This window comes from Suncus etruscus, chromosome 11 (genome assembly GCF_024139225.1).
Source record: "Suncus etruscus isolate mSunEtr1 chromosome 11, mSunEtr1.pri.cur, whole genome shotgun sequence".
Lineage (NCBI taxonomy): Eukaryota > Metazoa > Chordata > Mammalia > Eulipotyphla > Soricidae > Suncus > Suncus etruscus.
This window is the reverse complement of record NC_064858.1, coordinates 50,086,315-50,102,473: the sequence shown is the minus strand read 5'-3', so window position 1 is coordinate 50,102,473 and position 16,159 is coordinate 50,086,315. Positions and strand designations below refer to the sequence as shown.

General features: G+C 41.7%; 1 protein-coding gene across 2 annotated transcripts in view; it reads right to left on the bottom strand.

Annotated features, from left to right (window-relative positions):
* Positions 1-15,490, bottom strand: part of METAP2 (methionyl aminopeptidase 2) — a 30,913-nt gene extending 15,423 nt beyond the window's left edge. Inside the window, exons 1-4 of one of the 2 annotated variants that reach the window (XM_049782822.1) lie at positions 15,312-15,490; positions 11,966-12,073; positions 9,830-9,895; positions 5,535-5,637 (exon numbers count right to left, since the gene is read on the bottom strand). In XM_049782822.1, coding sequence (XP_049638779.1) covers positions 5,535-5,637; positions 9,830-9,895; positions 11,966-12,073; positions 15,312-15,462 — 428 coding nt within the window. In that variant the 5' untranslated portion in view covers positions 15,463-15,490. The remainder of the gene's footprint in view (positions 1-5,534; positions 5,638-9,829; positions 9,896-11,965; positions 12,074-15,311) is intronic. The other variant, XM_049782823.1, reaches the window with a different exon arrangement.
* Positions 15,491-16,159: the final 669 nt, after the last annotated feature.

Genomic DNA, 16,159 nt, shown 5'->3' with positions numbered 1-16,159 from the left:
ATCAAAAATCAGGGTCGTCTTATACGCCGAGTATATCCCGAAAAATGTTTCAATATGCCGCTAAACAAAAATTGTCTGAATATTGCCACAAAACATGTTAATTTTCTTTTAAATTAACTGGCAGAATAAAGGTAATTATTGTTCTAGATGAACATGTAAAGTTTTTAAAATTAATATCTACCTCCAAAACTAATCTTAGAAACAATTACTAAAATTTTCATAACAAATTGTTCATCACACATCTAGGAATTCAAAATGAGAAAAATCAGATCTGAAAAACAGACTGATTATCATCACAGAATTTTTTTAATAACCTATATGTATGTTAAAGAAAGAAAATATTCAATAAATTATGCTAGATATGGAACAGAATATTATTAGTCATTAAAAATTGGTTTAAAATTCTAATGACATGGCTGGAGCAATAGCCTTGATGGGGCCAGCCTGGGTTTGATCCCCAGCATCCCATATGGCCCCCAAGCCTGCCAGGAGTGATTTTTGAGCACTGAGCCAGGAATAATCCGAAGAAAGCTGGGTATGCCCCCCACCAAATTTAAAATTTAAAAGAAAACTAACAGGCTAGAGTAGTTAAGGAGCTTGCCTTGCATGCAGTCAACCTAGGTTCTACCCTGACATCATATATGGTCTCCACTTGGACCCTTAGGAGTATTTCTGAAGTTCTGAGCACAGCTAGGCATGACGCAAATCCTAACCCCTACAATTCTAATGACAGGAAATGCACACTAAAGAAAGATCTTAAAAAAAAAAAAAAGTTGGGGTAGGAAGCTTTTATTTTTTCAGCAGATCCTTTCAGGTTATATTGTTGCACTAATAATAAAAAAATGTTTCTCGGGGTCAGAGCAGTGGCACAAGCAGTAGGGCATTTATTTGTCTTGCCCGTGCTAAGAAAGACCAAGGTTCGATCCCCCGGCATCCCATATGGTCCCCAAGCCAGGAGCAATTTCTGAGAGCATAGCCAGAAGTAACCACTGAGCGTCACTGGGTGTGGCCCAAAAAAGCAAAAAAAAAAAAAAAAAAAAGTTTCTCTGTAAAGCACTTAGTTTTTAAATTTCAAGTGATGAAAGATAGTGAAAATATCGCTTAAACATCTCCAAACGCTTTGTTGTCATTCTATCCCACATGCTAATTTGGTTTTCCAGTTCTGATACGAGCTTATTTGCAGGATTAAATGTCTTCAAACTAAATCCTGGGATCCACACATTCCACCGGTATTCTAGATGAAACTGGGCACCTTCAAACTCTAGTGCACTGGGCTTCCATGCCAAGAGGCTGGCAGGTGCTGCCATCACTCTCAAAGTCACTAGCCATTTGCAGGAGAATCTCCTCCACATCCTCATTTAATTGCTCCCCAGAACCCACTTTTCCAAGTCTTAGTTATTTCTTGGTCAGTACTTGTCTTTCAGGCTGAGTTTCCTTTCTGTTTCAGGAGTATCTCTTACTTTTACTACTGTAGTACAATATCAGCCATGGAGACCCCTGGAGGGGTATTAGCTGGTGCTGGCTTTATGCATGAGATACTGGAGCAGTTGACTAGGGCTGAGGCCAAACAGGTTTATAATCTGTTGAGCCTTGGCCTTGTGCTCAGAGCATATCAAAGTTCTGTTTATTTTTGGAGCATGAGGACCAAGGCAATCAAGACAGCAGTGTCTATGTCCCCAAGATATGAGACTGTTCCAATGTAGTCTCAGCAGCAGGTGTCAGACTCAGAATGTTATTGCTATTATTATTGTTTCATAAAAGGAAACCACTAATTGAGACCAAACTAATAGCACAGCAGTTGTGCATTTGATTACATGCAACGAACAGAGATTGATCCTAGCACAACACAGGGTCCCCTGAGCTCAGCTCAGAGAACCTGAGTAAAAAGTAAACTCACAATATAAAACTTTTTTTTTTTTTTTTTTTTTTTTTGGTTTTTGGGGCACACCCGGCGGTGCTCAGGGGTTACTCCTGGCTATTTGCTCAGAAACAGCTCCTGGCAGGCACGGGGGACCATATGGGATGCTGGGATTCGAACCAACCACCTTAGGTCCTGGATCAGCTGCTTGCAAGGCAAACACCGCTGTGCTATCTCTCTGGCCCCTAAAACTATTTTCTACTTTTAAATTTTAGTACCAAGAATTAAACTCTGAAGCCTCATACATGCAAGACATGTGTTCTACCACTGAGTCAAATTAATATTAATATTAATGGAATTAATATTTTAAATATAATACAAATCAAAATAATGCTAATAAATATTTAGCCTGAATGACGATTATGCTTGAGTACTTGTGCAAAGACAGGCTAATGACCTGACTTGATAAGTCAAAATAGAATTTTGCACAGGAATAAATAAATGGACCAATGAGTTAATACAGAAATCGATTAGTATATTAATATTTCTATTACGTAAGAATATAGCAAAGGTAGTCATTCAACACAGTAGAATGATTTAATAAACATATTTAGTACAACTGATTGTCCACCTGGGTTGTTTTCAGATCCTGGCTATTGTAAATAGTACTGCAACGAATATAGGTGTGCAGAAGGTATTTTTGTACTGTGTTTTTGTGTTCTCAGGATATATCCCTAGAAGTGGTGTAACTAGATCATATGGAAACTCAACCCAGATACCCGACAATGGATGAGTGGCTAAAGAAACTGTGGTACATATACACAATGGAATATTATGCAGCCATCAGGGGAAAAAATGAAGTCATGATTTTTCCTATGCATGGATGGACATGGAAACCTATTATGTTGGGTGAAATAAGTCAGAGGGAGAGTGACAGACACAGAACAGTTTCATTCATCTGTGGGATTTAAGAAAAGTAAAACATTATTGTAATAATACCCAGAGTCAACAGAGATGAGCACTAGAAGGACTGGCCCATGATATGAATATTACCAATAAAGTGGTGAGTGCAGGTAGAGAAATAACTACACTAACAACTATCATGACAATAATAATAACTGAGAGAAATAGAATACCTATCTAGAATACAGACAGGGGGTGGGGAAGGAAGGAGATGGGGGCATTGGTGGTAGGAAGGTTGTTGCACTGGTGAAGGGGGATATTCTTTTTTTTTATGACTAAAATCCAGCTACAAACATGTTAGCAATCATGGTGCTTAAATAAAGATATTAAAAAAATAAAAGCAGTAAATTAATTTCTCTTACCCCAGTTTCCCTTATCTGCAGAAATACAAAAAAAAAAAAAAAAAAAAAAAAAAAAGCTCCTCGGGCCAGAGCGGTGGCGCAATTAGTAAGGTGTCTACCTTGTGCGCTAGCCTAGGACTGACTGCGGTTGGGGATCTTCGGCATCCCATATGATCCCCCAAGCCAGGAATGATTTCTGAGCGCATAGCCATGTGGCCCAAAAACCAAAAAAAAAAAAAAGCTCCTTGCATCCATTCTATGAAGTATCTATTTTATGGGCGAGAAAATGAAAGCACAGACATAAGCTGTCAAAGTAAAAAATGCAAGTGTTAAGCTATGATTCAAATGCAGATTATTTGGTCTAGACTCAACATTTTCTTTTTTTTTTTTTTTTTGGTTTTTGGGCCACACCCAGTGACGCTCAGGGGTTACTCCTGGCTATGCGCTCAGAAGTCGCTCCTGGCTTGGGGGACCATATGGGACGCCGGGGGATCAAACCGCGGTCCGTCTCCTAGGCTAGCGCAGGTAAGGCAGGCACCTTACCTCGAGCGCCACCGCCCGGCCCGACTCAACATTTTCTTTTCAGAGTGGAGGGGTGCTAAGGGTTTACTCCTGGTCCTGCACTCAGAGTCATTCCTGGCAGAGCTTGGGGAAACAAATAGGGATAGATCGATCCCAGGTCAGCTGGATATAAGACAAATGCCCCACCCACTGTACTATCTCTCTCAGGACCCTCAACTTCTTTATCATTCCAAATATTACCACTGCGAATCTCTACTAACCAGTGTATCAATAAATGTATCCTTGGCAAAACTTTTCCTAAACCCGTTATTATAATTGTGTAATTTAACTTAGTTACCTCCCCCCCAAAATGTTTCTATCTAAAATAAACTGCTTTTCTAGAAGTCACAATAGATGACTTACTATTTTTTGTAAATTATCATATATTTTTTTACATTTATAGTTAAAAATTGTAGGGTCAGGAGGATAGATTAAAGGGCTAGATCACATGTTTTAGATGTGATTCCAGTAGCCCAGAATCAGTCCTTATACCATACAATCTTCCAAGCACTACCAGTTAACTATCCTGAGTATCAAGCCAGGAACAAATAAACTTTGAGATTGGCCAGATGTGCCCCCAAACCAAAACCAAAACCAACAAATAAAAAACAATAACCAGGGACTGAAGAGACAGCATGGAGGTAAGGCGTTTGCCTCCCATGCAAAATGTCAGTGGTTCGAATCCCAGCATCCCGTATGGTCGCCTGAGCCTGCCAGGAGTGATTTCTGAGCATAGAGCCAGGAGTAACCCTTGAGCGCTGCTGGGTGTGACCCAAAAGAAACAAAAACAAACCCAAAAAAAAAAAAAAAAAAAGAACCAATAACTGAGGCTGAAGAGATAGCACGAAGGCAAGGTGTTTGCCTTGCATGCAGAAGAATGGAGGTTCGAATCCCGGCATCCCATATGTCTCCCAAGCCTGCCAGGAGCAATTTCTGAACATAGAGAGCCAGGAATAACCCCTGAGTGCTGCTGAGTGTGATCCAAAAACCAAAAAAAACACAAAAACATAAAAATACCCTATAAATCTTTAGAAATACATGCAACTATAAAGGCATCAGTCCTGACATTATTCAGTTCTTGCTCTTCACAGCTACTCAAAATGAAAATTATAGAAATAATTTATGAAGAGGGCCGGAGAGGTAGCACAGTGGTAGAGCATTTGCCTTGCAGGTGGCTAACCCAGGACAGATGCAGATTCGATCCCCGGCATCCCATACTGTCCCCTGAGCCAGAAGCGATTTTTGAGGGTAGAGCCATGAGTAACCTGATTACCTCGGGTGTGGGCCCCCAAAAAACCAAAATAACAACAACAACAAAATAACTTACAAGGAGAAAAAAAAAAATCAGTGCTCAAACACCAAGTGTTAGATAAAAAGTAAATGGGTCTACATACATTTTTACGTCAATGAAGATTTTTGTTATTTTTCATAATCCCCATTTTAATATAATCTTCGGTTGGAAGAGTGTTAAGTTCAAGCCAGCAATGTCAAGAGCATACTCCTGGCTCTGTACTCAGTGCTTGGCAATGCATTAGGGATCAGACTTAGTGTGGAGATGAAACCAGGCTTGGCTGTGCACAAAGCAAGCACCTTAACCTCTGTATCTATGTTGTATTATTCATTAATACAATTTGTAACTAACCAAACTACCACTGGTCCCAATTATTTTTGCTTAAGGTTCTCTTACTTTCTCTGCCAACAAATTTCCAAGTTTTTAGTAAGGTTATGGAGCAAAGTTCTGAGAAAAATCAAATATACTTCACTACTCAACTACTGTTTTTAAAAATCAAACTAAAAGCTATGATCCTTACCCATCTTGTGTGGACGGGTACTCGCATTCTTGTCCTTTGGGAAATACACCATTAGGATACAGGTCACATATTGGAACTGAGGGTGGATCTGTTTGAACTTTTGCTGTAAGAAACAAATAAAGCATTAACTTCCAAATGGTTTAAAATGAAAATGAATGAGCAGTTATCATTGCATGAATTGAAGGCACCTCCTTAAATTAAAAACAGAAAATAGTTCATCATTTCATCACAACAGTTACTCTGATTCATTTTTATTTAGAAATAGAAACATTCAACCCCCTGGAATTCCATTATGTTTTTAAACAGCATTACCTTGATATAAAACATACATCTTTTAAGGTTTGTGTCTTCATATATTATATATAAGGGAATAGAACAGTATAACAGGCTGGCTTTCGCAAAATCAACAATGAATCTTTGCCAATTAAGTAAAAAACATTAATAAAATAGAAAATTTATTTAAAAAATATATTAGAAAAGACTGTATTCTTTTTTTCTTTTTTTTTTTTAAATAATCATACAATTCCAGATACTTTAACAAAAAAGCTCTAGTAGTTTGCATTGTTTCAGGGACATTATTTCCTATGTTACATTTTAGATGTCGCTAGATTTTTAGATGCTTTAATAAAACACTGAGATTTCCAAAAGTTTTGTAAAACATATCTTCTTTTATTTAAAAATATGTAATAACTACTCATTAGTTCTCAGAATATGAAAGGCCTTTTAGCAATTAATGCTATCCCAAGGACTATAAGAAAGTTCAGTTAATTCAAGCAGATTGGACTTTCAATATATACCATAGCAATTATTATGTCAGTATATATATCTTTAAATTTCAATTGGTTTTGTTCTAGGTTTTATTTTTTTATTTTATTTTATATTTTGGTCTTGGGTCACACTTTTGTGGCGCTCAGGGGCTACTCCTGGCTCTGCGCTCAGAAATCGCTCCTGGCTTGGGGGACCATATGGGGCGCTGGGGGAAATTGAACCGCTATCCCCTAGGTTAGCATGTGCAACACCGCCAAGTGTGACCCAAAAACAAACAAAAAGAAAATCTATTTCAATTGATTCCTCTCTCTATGACAAAACATATTAAGTGCGTACTCATCTTCAACCATACTTAACAAACCTTGAACTTGTCTGCATTCCTTTTGCTATAATTTAAGGTAATAAAGCTGACTTGGACTTTTTTTTCGGGGGGGGGGGGCACACCTGGCAATGCTCAGGGGTTAGTTCATTCTCTATAATCAGGAATCACTGCTGGCAGTGTTAAGGGGACCAACACTGGGGATCAAATTCAGGTTGGCGTGATAAGCACCCTACCATTGTACTCTCTTTCTCACCCCTGACTTTTATTTTTGGGGGGTTTGGGCCATTCTTAGCTCTACGGTCTTAAGTCTCTACTGGCAGTGTGCAAGGGACCATATATGATGCTGAAGATCAAATCCCAATTGTTTTTTAAAATATAAGACAGGTTCAATCCCTGGCTCCACAAATTTAAATGAATAAATAAGGCTCTTTATGACAAGTTTCTAAGTTCACAACTCAGGACATCAAAATCCTATCAACTAAATCTATCAAAAGCTACATCAACCAGATGCTAAGCAATAGCCCAGTGGGTAGGGTGTTTGCCTTGCAAACAAATCAACCAGGGCTTGAACAGAGTTTGATCCCTAGCATCCCATAGGCTTCCCCATCCTTAGCCAGTCATGATCCCTTAGTGCAGAGTCAAGATTGAAAGATATGGGGCTGGGAAGGTGGCGCTAGAGCTAAGGTGTCTGCCTTACAAGCGCTAGCCAAGGAACGGACCGCGGTTCGATCCCCCGGCGTCCCATATGGTCCCCCCAAGCCAGGGGCGATTTCTGAGCACATAGCCAGGAGTAACCCCTGAGCGTCAAACGGGTGTGGCCCAAAAACCAAAAAAAAAAAAAAAAAAAGATTGAAAGATACCTGTGTGTAGAGCCAACAGGAAAAAAGCAAAAACCAAAATCTAAAAAAGTAAAAACAAGGATTGGAACAATAGTACTGCAGGTAGGACATTTGCCTTGCATGTGGCTAATCTGGGTTCAATCCCTGGCATCCAATATGGTCTACTGATCCCACAAGGAGTGATCCCTGAGTGCAGAGCCAGGAATAAGTCCTGAAAACAGCAGCTAGTGTGACCCCCAAACCAATCCAAAACAAACAGAAAAATAGAATCTAAAATAAGGTCAATATAAAACCAGTGATTTTGGCTCTGTGCCCTTTAATAGCCATCATAAAAATGAAAAGCAAGGCTATTCATGTCTGAAAGAAAACACATTACCTACCCAGGAAATACACATTCTTGATATTAAGATAAAAAAAAAGCACTCTCCAAAATGTTCATCAGGATATATAAAGAAGGATAAGTTCAACATCCTCAGAGGAGGCAGACAAGAAGACACCATCGAACAGAATCTCTCCAGGGCCCAAACGGAGTATCAATCTTCACCCTATAAATGTGGGGGCTGATTCCTGCTGTGTGTTTGGGCACACGAGAGCTATATAAAGGACTGCTGCCTCGCTTCCTGCCTGCTTTTCTGCATGAGGCAGCCAAGAAGACGCCATTGAACATAGTCTCTCCAGGGCCCAAACCCGCAAGCAGTAAAAACCACCCCACACATACGTGGCAATGGGGAAAAAATGCAGGACAACCCCACATAAAGAAAATGAAGATAACAGCTCTGATAACCCAAAAAGTACCAACCAGCTAGGTATCCTCTCAGATAAGATGTTTAGAGTAGAAATATGGAGGATGCTCAGAGAACTCAAAGAAAGCACTGAATAAAAGGAATACAATCTTACAATTCCACTAAGAGTCCTAAATGCAAATAATCTGTACTGAGGAAACTGCTAGGGATAGGCCTTCTGAGAGTAGAAAGTCTACCGAGGACAGAAACGCGTTTCATTCAAAAAATCATTCGAGGAAATGGCTGGCAATGCCAAAAACTTTCTTTAAGAAGTATTTGTAATACTTATAATTTTCATAAGTATTGTTATATTATATAAGAATTATTTGTAGGGTCCGGAGAGATAGTACAGCAGTGTTTGCCTTGCAAGCAGCCGATCCAAGACCAAAGGTGGTTGGTTCGAATCCCGGTGTCCCATATGGTCCCCTGTGCCTGCCAGGAGCTATTTCTGAGCAGACAGCCAGGAGTAACCCCTGAGCACCGCCGGGTGTGGCCCAAAAAAAAAAAAAAGTATTTGTAATACTTACAATTCTTATTATAAGAATTAAATTAAAAAAAAGAATTAAATTATATAATTCTTATAAGTAGTGTTATGTTAAATAACAATTATTTCTATTAATACAGATAAAAAATCAAAGTTAAGTTTCCAAAATCTGGTTCATAAAATTTTAATCTACAAGTTTTTTGGGTTTTTTTTCTTTGTTTGTTTGTTTTCTTTAGGTCACACCCGGCAGAGCTCAGGGGTTACTCCTGGCTCCATGCTCAGAAATTGGTCCTGGCAGGTTCGGGGGACCATATGGGATACCGGGATTTGAACCAATTATCTTCTGCATGAAAGGCAAATGCCTTACCTCCATGCTATCTCTCCAGCCCTAACCTACAAGTTTTTAAAGGAAAGGATCACCAGCTACTCAACTACCCAAAGAGTGTTTGTGATTAGAAGAGTTCTGCTCAACCCAACCTTTATCCTCAGTACTACACTCTCACCTAGGTTGTTCTAAATAAGTTGCAAATACAAAAGTTTGGCGACACCATTTATAGACACAAAATACAAATAAGGATTCTATTTTTAGTGAATCGAAATAATACAATATAAATGCTATTAATAAAACTTCACCATATATAAATTTTTAATGAAAAATCTCATTAACTTTGCATACTTTCAACAATTTCAAAGTGGAACAGTAGATTGCAAAGTATTTTTATTTTCTTTTTTGACTATTGGGCCACACCCAAAAAACACAGGGGTCACTCCTGGCTCTGTACACAAGAATTACTTCTGGCTGGCTCAAGAGACCATATGAAATGCCAGGGATTGAACCTAAGATGGCTGGAAATTAAATGCCCCACATGCTGTACTATCACTCTTGCCCCTTAAATTTCATATAAAAGAATCAATTTCTAACTTATAGTATGATGCATCCAACTTGTTAAATACCTCTATTAGTGCTTAAGTTATATAAGGATCCTAATTTAAACCTAATAACCAAAATATAATAATAAAAATAAATCCAATAACCAGTTATTAAACCTATTAGTAACTACTTCCAATTTATCAAGGAAGATCAACTTAAAGACACTAACGTCCTTTCTTCTTCTTCTTCTTCTTTTTCTTCTTTCCAGCTGCTCCATCTCCATCACCATCTCCATCTAAGAAAAGAAGTTCATATTCATTTTAACCTTATATGTAGAGAAATAAGCAACCAGACAAGTACATACACATAAAACCCATCTTTTATGTACATAGTTTTTCAATATATATCCTTTTCATTTAAAATTAAGGTACCACTGACATGGAAACTATTAAGCTGAGTGAAATAAGTCATAGGGAGAGAGAGAGAGAGAGAGAGAGAGAGAGAGAGAGAGAGAGAGAGAGAGAGAGAGAGAGAGAGAGAGAGACAGAATAGTCTCACTTATCTATGGGTTTTAAGAAAAATAAAATCATTATTGTAATAATGCCCAGAGATAAGGGCCAATATGAAGCTCACCTCAAGGAGGGGTGAGTGCAGTTAGAGAAATGATACACTTAACAACTACCATGATAGTGTTTATGAGTGAGAGAAGTAGAATGTCTGCCTGACAGGCAGGGAATATGGGTGGAGGAAGATGGGGTGCATTGGTGGTGGGAATGTTGCACTGGTGAAGGGGGATGTTCTTTTTTGTGACTGAAACCCAACTACAGTCATGTTCGTAATCACAATGTTTAAATAAAGATAAAAAATTTAAAAAAATAAAAATGAAAAAAATGAAGGTAGCACTGACAAACACTATATAATTTTCACATATAGGTCTACACAACTCTACATCTATGTACATCAAATGAGAACCACCACCACAAGTCTTGTTTTCATCTACCTCTATTCATTCAATACCTCATACTTCTGGTACTATCTATCTCTTTGGCACCCTAGCATTAGTCTCTTAAAAGATTTACCTAATAACCGGTACCATAGGGACCGGTGAGGTGGTGCAAGAGGTAAAGTGTCTGCCTTGCAAGCGCTAGGTTCGATCCCCCGGTGTCCCATATGGTCCCCCAAACCAGAGGCAATTTCTGAGCGCTTAGCTAGGAGTAGCCCCTGAGCATCAAATGGGTGTGGCCCGAAAAACAAAAAACAAAACAAAACAAAAAAAATGGTACCATAATTTAGAGATAGTGATTGATTTTTCTTTTTTGCACAACTCTCTGTAGCCTTAGAAGATATATGTAATTATGTAGCAATATTAGCTCTACAAAATAGTTAACTCTGCAAAAGAATTGACAGATTTCTACTAATGGCTGAAAGTTATAATCCCAAATAGGATATAATCAGATTTCTACTAATGGCTGAAAGTTATAATCCCAAATAGGCAGGGCTTTAAGGCAGAACAAGAAAGTGACAGCTATATATAACTGAAAATGTACACCCTATTTCCAACTGTCAATGGGAGATGTAGAATAAAAGTTGTGTGATCTCATCTTCCACTGTCTCATTAACAGCACCAATTCCAGAATTTTGACAGTTGTTAACTTTAAAAAAATTTAACAATAAAAGGCCCTAAGAAATTATGGTCAAGGAATTTATGGAAGTTAGAAACATCCCAATATATTCCTTCGAGTAGAGAAAGATAATTCTGATGAGAAAGTTAAAGAAGATTTTAGATGAGGTACTATGTTCCAAATTTCTACTTATTCTAAATATACAGTCAGTAGAATATTGACAAATAACAAAAACTATTATTTTCTAAATAGAACATCTACTTTGCTTGGTAAAGGAACATATTTTAGATGAGGTACTAAATTTCAAATTTATATTTACTCCAAATATATTATCAGTAACATATCGGCAAATAACAAAAGCCATTATTTCCTGACTGCGAACCTACTTCACTTAAACTTAGGGTAATGCTATAAAATTTTCCATGGATAATATCTAGCATATACTAGCTGTTTAATAAGTCAAATAAACAGCCTATCAATATTATCTCACTACTATTCAGCCATATTATGGTCTTTTATCAAGTACATTCTGAAAAGCTAAAATCAGTGTAATTCAAGCAGTCATTCAATATATACAACTATTTTAAAGTTGCTATACCATCTTCTCTTGATCTGTAACAATGAGTCTTACATACCAATCAAAACATTAGAGGAAAATAAATAAAAAGAACATTAGAGAATAAATTACACAAATAGGTAGGTGTTCTTGCCTTTTTAATCACAAAAATAAAATAACCATTTACCTTCATCATCATCATCTCTTTCTTTCTCTTCCAAAGCTTGTCTTTCCAATTGTCCTGTAACCTCATCAACTGAGATTCCTGATTCCTTATCAGGTTCTTGTTGCCCTGCTGATCAAATTAAATATAGTAAATCATACTCAATAAAATATTTTCTGCTACAATAGAATTTTGTTTAAAAAGAAAAATTTGGGCCAGAGCAATAGTACAGTGGGCAAGAAGTTTGCCTTACACCCAGTTGATAGAACTCTCCAAATGGTCCCCAAGCCCCAGGAAGTGACCCCCTAGGCTGATCTGGATTCAACCTCCAACACTACAGATGGTCATGAGAGCAGCCAGGAGTGATCTCTGAGGACAGAGCCAGTAGTAATCCTGGAGTAGACTGAGGTTTGGCCCCAAACAAACAAGAAAAAGACAGTAACTGGCAATGGCCTTAGAAAAAAATCGCTGTGGCATAGTAGGAGCTATAGACTTCCACAAAGAAAGCTCTCAAGTTTAAAAAACAAATGGGAAAAGATATTCCATTATTAAAAATGTCTTCAACTAGGCTTAAGACCAGGCCCTACTGGAATCGAATACAACCCAGCCAGCCATAGGAGCATTATGTGTGTGCATGTAGAAAGACTGTGCATGTAGAAAGACATAGTCTAACTAGACAGTGTTTAATGAAGTGGTATTATAAGATTGAACTGTGAAATAAAACTATTAAAGTACATTATGGTCCAGGGGCTGGAGTGATAGCGATAGGGCATTTGCCTTGCAAGGCCAACCTTGGTTCAATTCCCGGCACCCCATATGCTCCCCCAAGCCTGCCAGGAGCGATTTCTGAGTGCAGAGCCAGGAGTAAACCTGAGCGCCACCAGGTGTGACCCCAAAAAAACAAAACAACACAAAACAGAAACATTATGGTTCAGAGCAGGGGTGGCAAACACGCGGCTCCGCAAGCGGCTCCCGGCCAAAATGAATGCGGCTCTTTGCCTCTTATGTGTTTAATATATTATTGTTAAAACTATATACTTTTGTGTGAGTGTTTGTTTTGGCAGGCCACTGCGTGGTGTGGCTCTCTGACTCTCACAGTTTGAAATTTGGCTCTTTGTGTCGAACTTGTTCGCCACCCCTGGTTCAGAGGAAGAGTGCACTATCTGAATGTTATGCATGGTGTATGGAAAGCGAATCTAGAGCATGAGTTTTATACACAAAGGCATGCTGCCTGTTAAGAGTCAAATACACAATACCCTAAATATACTGACATACGAGGGCCAGACAGATAGCATGGAGGTAAAGCGTTTGTCTTGCATGCAGAAGGTCAATGGTTCAAATCGCAGCATCCCATATGGTCCCCTGAGCCTGCCAGGGGCAATTTCTGAGCATAGAGCCAGAAGTAATCCCTGAGCGCTGCTGGGTGTGACCCCCCCCCAAAAAAAACACCCTGAAATACACTAAAGTCATATATCTATAGCTAGCTATCTATCTAATCCCTGAGCGCTGCTGGGTGTGACCCCCCCCAAAAAAAAAACCCTGAAATACACTAAAGTCATATATCTATAGCTATCTATCTATCTATCTATCTAACCTCTGAGCGTTGCTGGGTGTTGGACCCCCCTCCAAAAAAACCCCTGAAATACAGTAAAGTCATATATCTATAGCTATCTATCTATCTATCTAACCCCTGAGCGCTGCTGGGTGTGACCCCCCCCCAAAAAAAAACCCTTAGGGCCCGGAGAGATAGCACGGCGGCGATTGCCTTGAAAGCAGCCGATCCAGGACCAATGGTGGTTGGTTCGAATCCCGGTGTCCCATATGGTCCCCCGTGCCTACCAGGAGCTATTTCTGAGCAGACAGCCAGGAGTACCCCCTGAGCACCGCCGGGTGTGGCCCAAAAACCAAAAAAAAAAAAATAAAAACACACCCTGAAATACACTAAAGTCATATATCTATAGCTATCTATCTATCTAATCCCTGAGCGCTGCTGGGTGTGACCCCCCCCCAAATAAACCTGAAAAAAACTAAAGTAATAGATCTATAGCTATCTATCATCTATGTATGTATGTATGTATGTATGTATGTATGTATGTATGTATGTATGTATGTATGTCTATACTAGGGTCGGTATGCTGAACGCCTGAAATAAAAACCAGAGGAGGGTGGATTTCATCAGCTGGCCGGAAATGGGCAACGTACAAATCCTGGGATTTGAGCTTCCTTTGCAAGTGTCCCAGCACCTACTTATGCACTCCCTCGACAACTCGCAGCCAATCAGAACCCCAAAAAGATCAGAGCCTAGCTGCCAAGCCGCCAAGCCAAGCCGAGTTCCTCGCTCCTGGCCTCTCGCACTCTAGCTTTCAAGGGCTGATAGTAATTAAAAACAGACAACAATCCCCTTCGCCCCGGGATGAGCCCAACCTGGTGCAAGCAAGCAAGCAAGCAAGCAGAAAAACAAATGCATCTCTGCAGGTTCGGAGATTCCCAGCCACTTCCCACCGCTGCCTTTTCGTCGTGGATCGAACCGGGAGTGCTTGCACAGAGATCCACGCAGAACCCCCGAGAGAGAGCCTGGCCTCCTGGATTTGCTCTAGGCCACCCGCAAGGCGAGGCGAGGAGAGGCCAGGCTGAGGCAGTGGGCGATTGGGTGGGTTTGGGCAGGTGAAAATTATCAACCCTCGCTCCCATCACCCATTATTTCCTTCTGGGGAGCAGGTGCGCTCGCGGGGCCCCGAACCCCAACACTGACAGGCAGACACCTCGAGATCGCAAGCCAGGAGAGGGGGGGAGGGAGGGAGGAGAGAGAGGAGAGAAGAGAGGGAGAGAGAGAGAAGAGAGAGGAGAGAGGAGAGAGGGAGAGAGAGAAGAGAGAGGAGAGAGATATGAGAGAGAGGAGAGAGGCCGATGGAGCTGGGAGTGGAGAAGCCGGCAGGCCTCTCCTCTCCTGCACCTTTACCTGCAGGGCACAAATACACCCCAGATGCTGCTGCTGCTCCCCTAAAGAGGAGGCAGCCTCGGGGGCTGGGAGGGGGAGAAGATGGGACCCCCCGAAGTCTGGTGGCGGGCCTGCAGGCAGGAGGATGACAGACAGGGTCGGGCGCGAGGCGCACCAGCAGCGTTGGGGTGTCTGAGCCCCGGCTCCCAACCCAGAGACACCCCAAACTCCGGAGCTGGGGCAAGGGAAATCGAGGCACGCTGTCCTCCCCCTCTCAGGCCCACATGGAGAGACGTCGCCGCCAGGGGGCTCGGACCCTGACTCAGCCCCAAATCCGGGGCTCGGCGAGTGCACAGCCCTCGTCCAGAAGCAAAGAGCGCAGGGCCTGAGCAGGGAACTCGAGCCTGGGGACCCCACCAGCCCTTTCCTTACCTGGGCCGGCGCCCTTCGCCTTCTTCTTCTTCCGCTTCTTCTTCTTGGCCGCCTCCTCGGCCGTGGAGGCCGCTCCCTCCTCCTTGTCGTCGAGATCTAAGTCGCCATTCAAGTGGCTCCCGGAGGACGCGGCCTCCGCCACGGCCGCCATGTTGACCGAGCGCGCGCGAGAACGAGAGTGAGCGCAGTGGGTGCTCTCGTTCTCCACCACCACTCCGCCTGCACGGGCCACGCCGGAAGTCGCTCTCGGGGGAGCAGCCGCGGGGGGTGCCGGGACGGTGGAGGACTCGGCGGTGGAACCACGCGCTCGGGCATCGGACAGGCCCGCCCGCAGGTCGCTCACGGTGGTGCGCACGCGCCGCGCCCGACCCTTGCCGGCTTCCCGCGCCTCCTGCGTCTCCTGCGTCTCCTGCGTCTCCTGCGTCTCCTACGTCTCCTGCGTCTCCTGCGTCTCCTGCGTCTCCTGCGTCCTGGCTGCAGAGCGCCGCCCCTTAGGAAGGGAATGTGTTCGGATTGAGCCTCTCCTGATGCACTAGCCTCATGGTGGCCCGGCTGGCACAGAAAAGGTTCTCGAAGCCGGGAAGAATGTAGATGTTCTCGGGACCCGCTCCTGTTGTGATTGTAGGATTCAGTGTGTGTAGGCCTCCCTCCTGGCCTGGCGGGATTGGGATTCTTTGGTGTGAGCCCAAACCCCTGGAAACACGCACGCAATGTCTATGGAAACGCAGGTTCTGACCCTGGAAGTCCATGCATACACACACCTCACTCACACTCCAATTTGTCGCCTTTTTTTCCCCCGAAAGGTGGGTTTTAACGCCCACTACTTTATTCTGTTTTCTTGGCTGCAC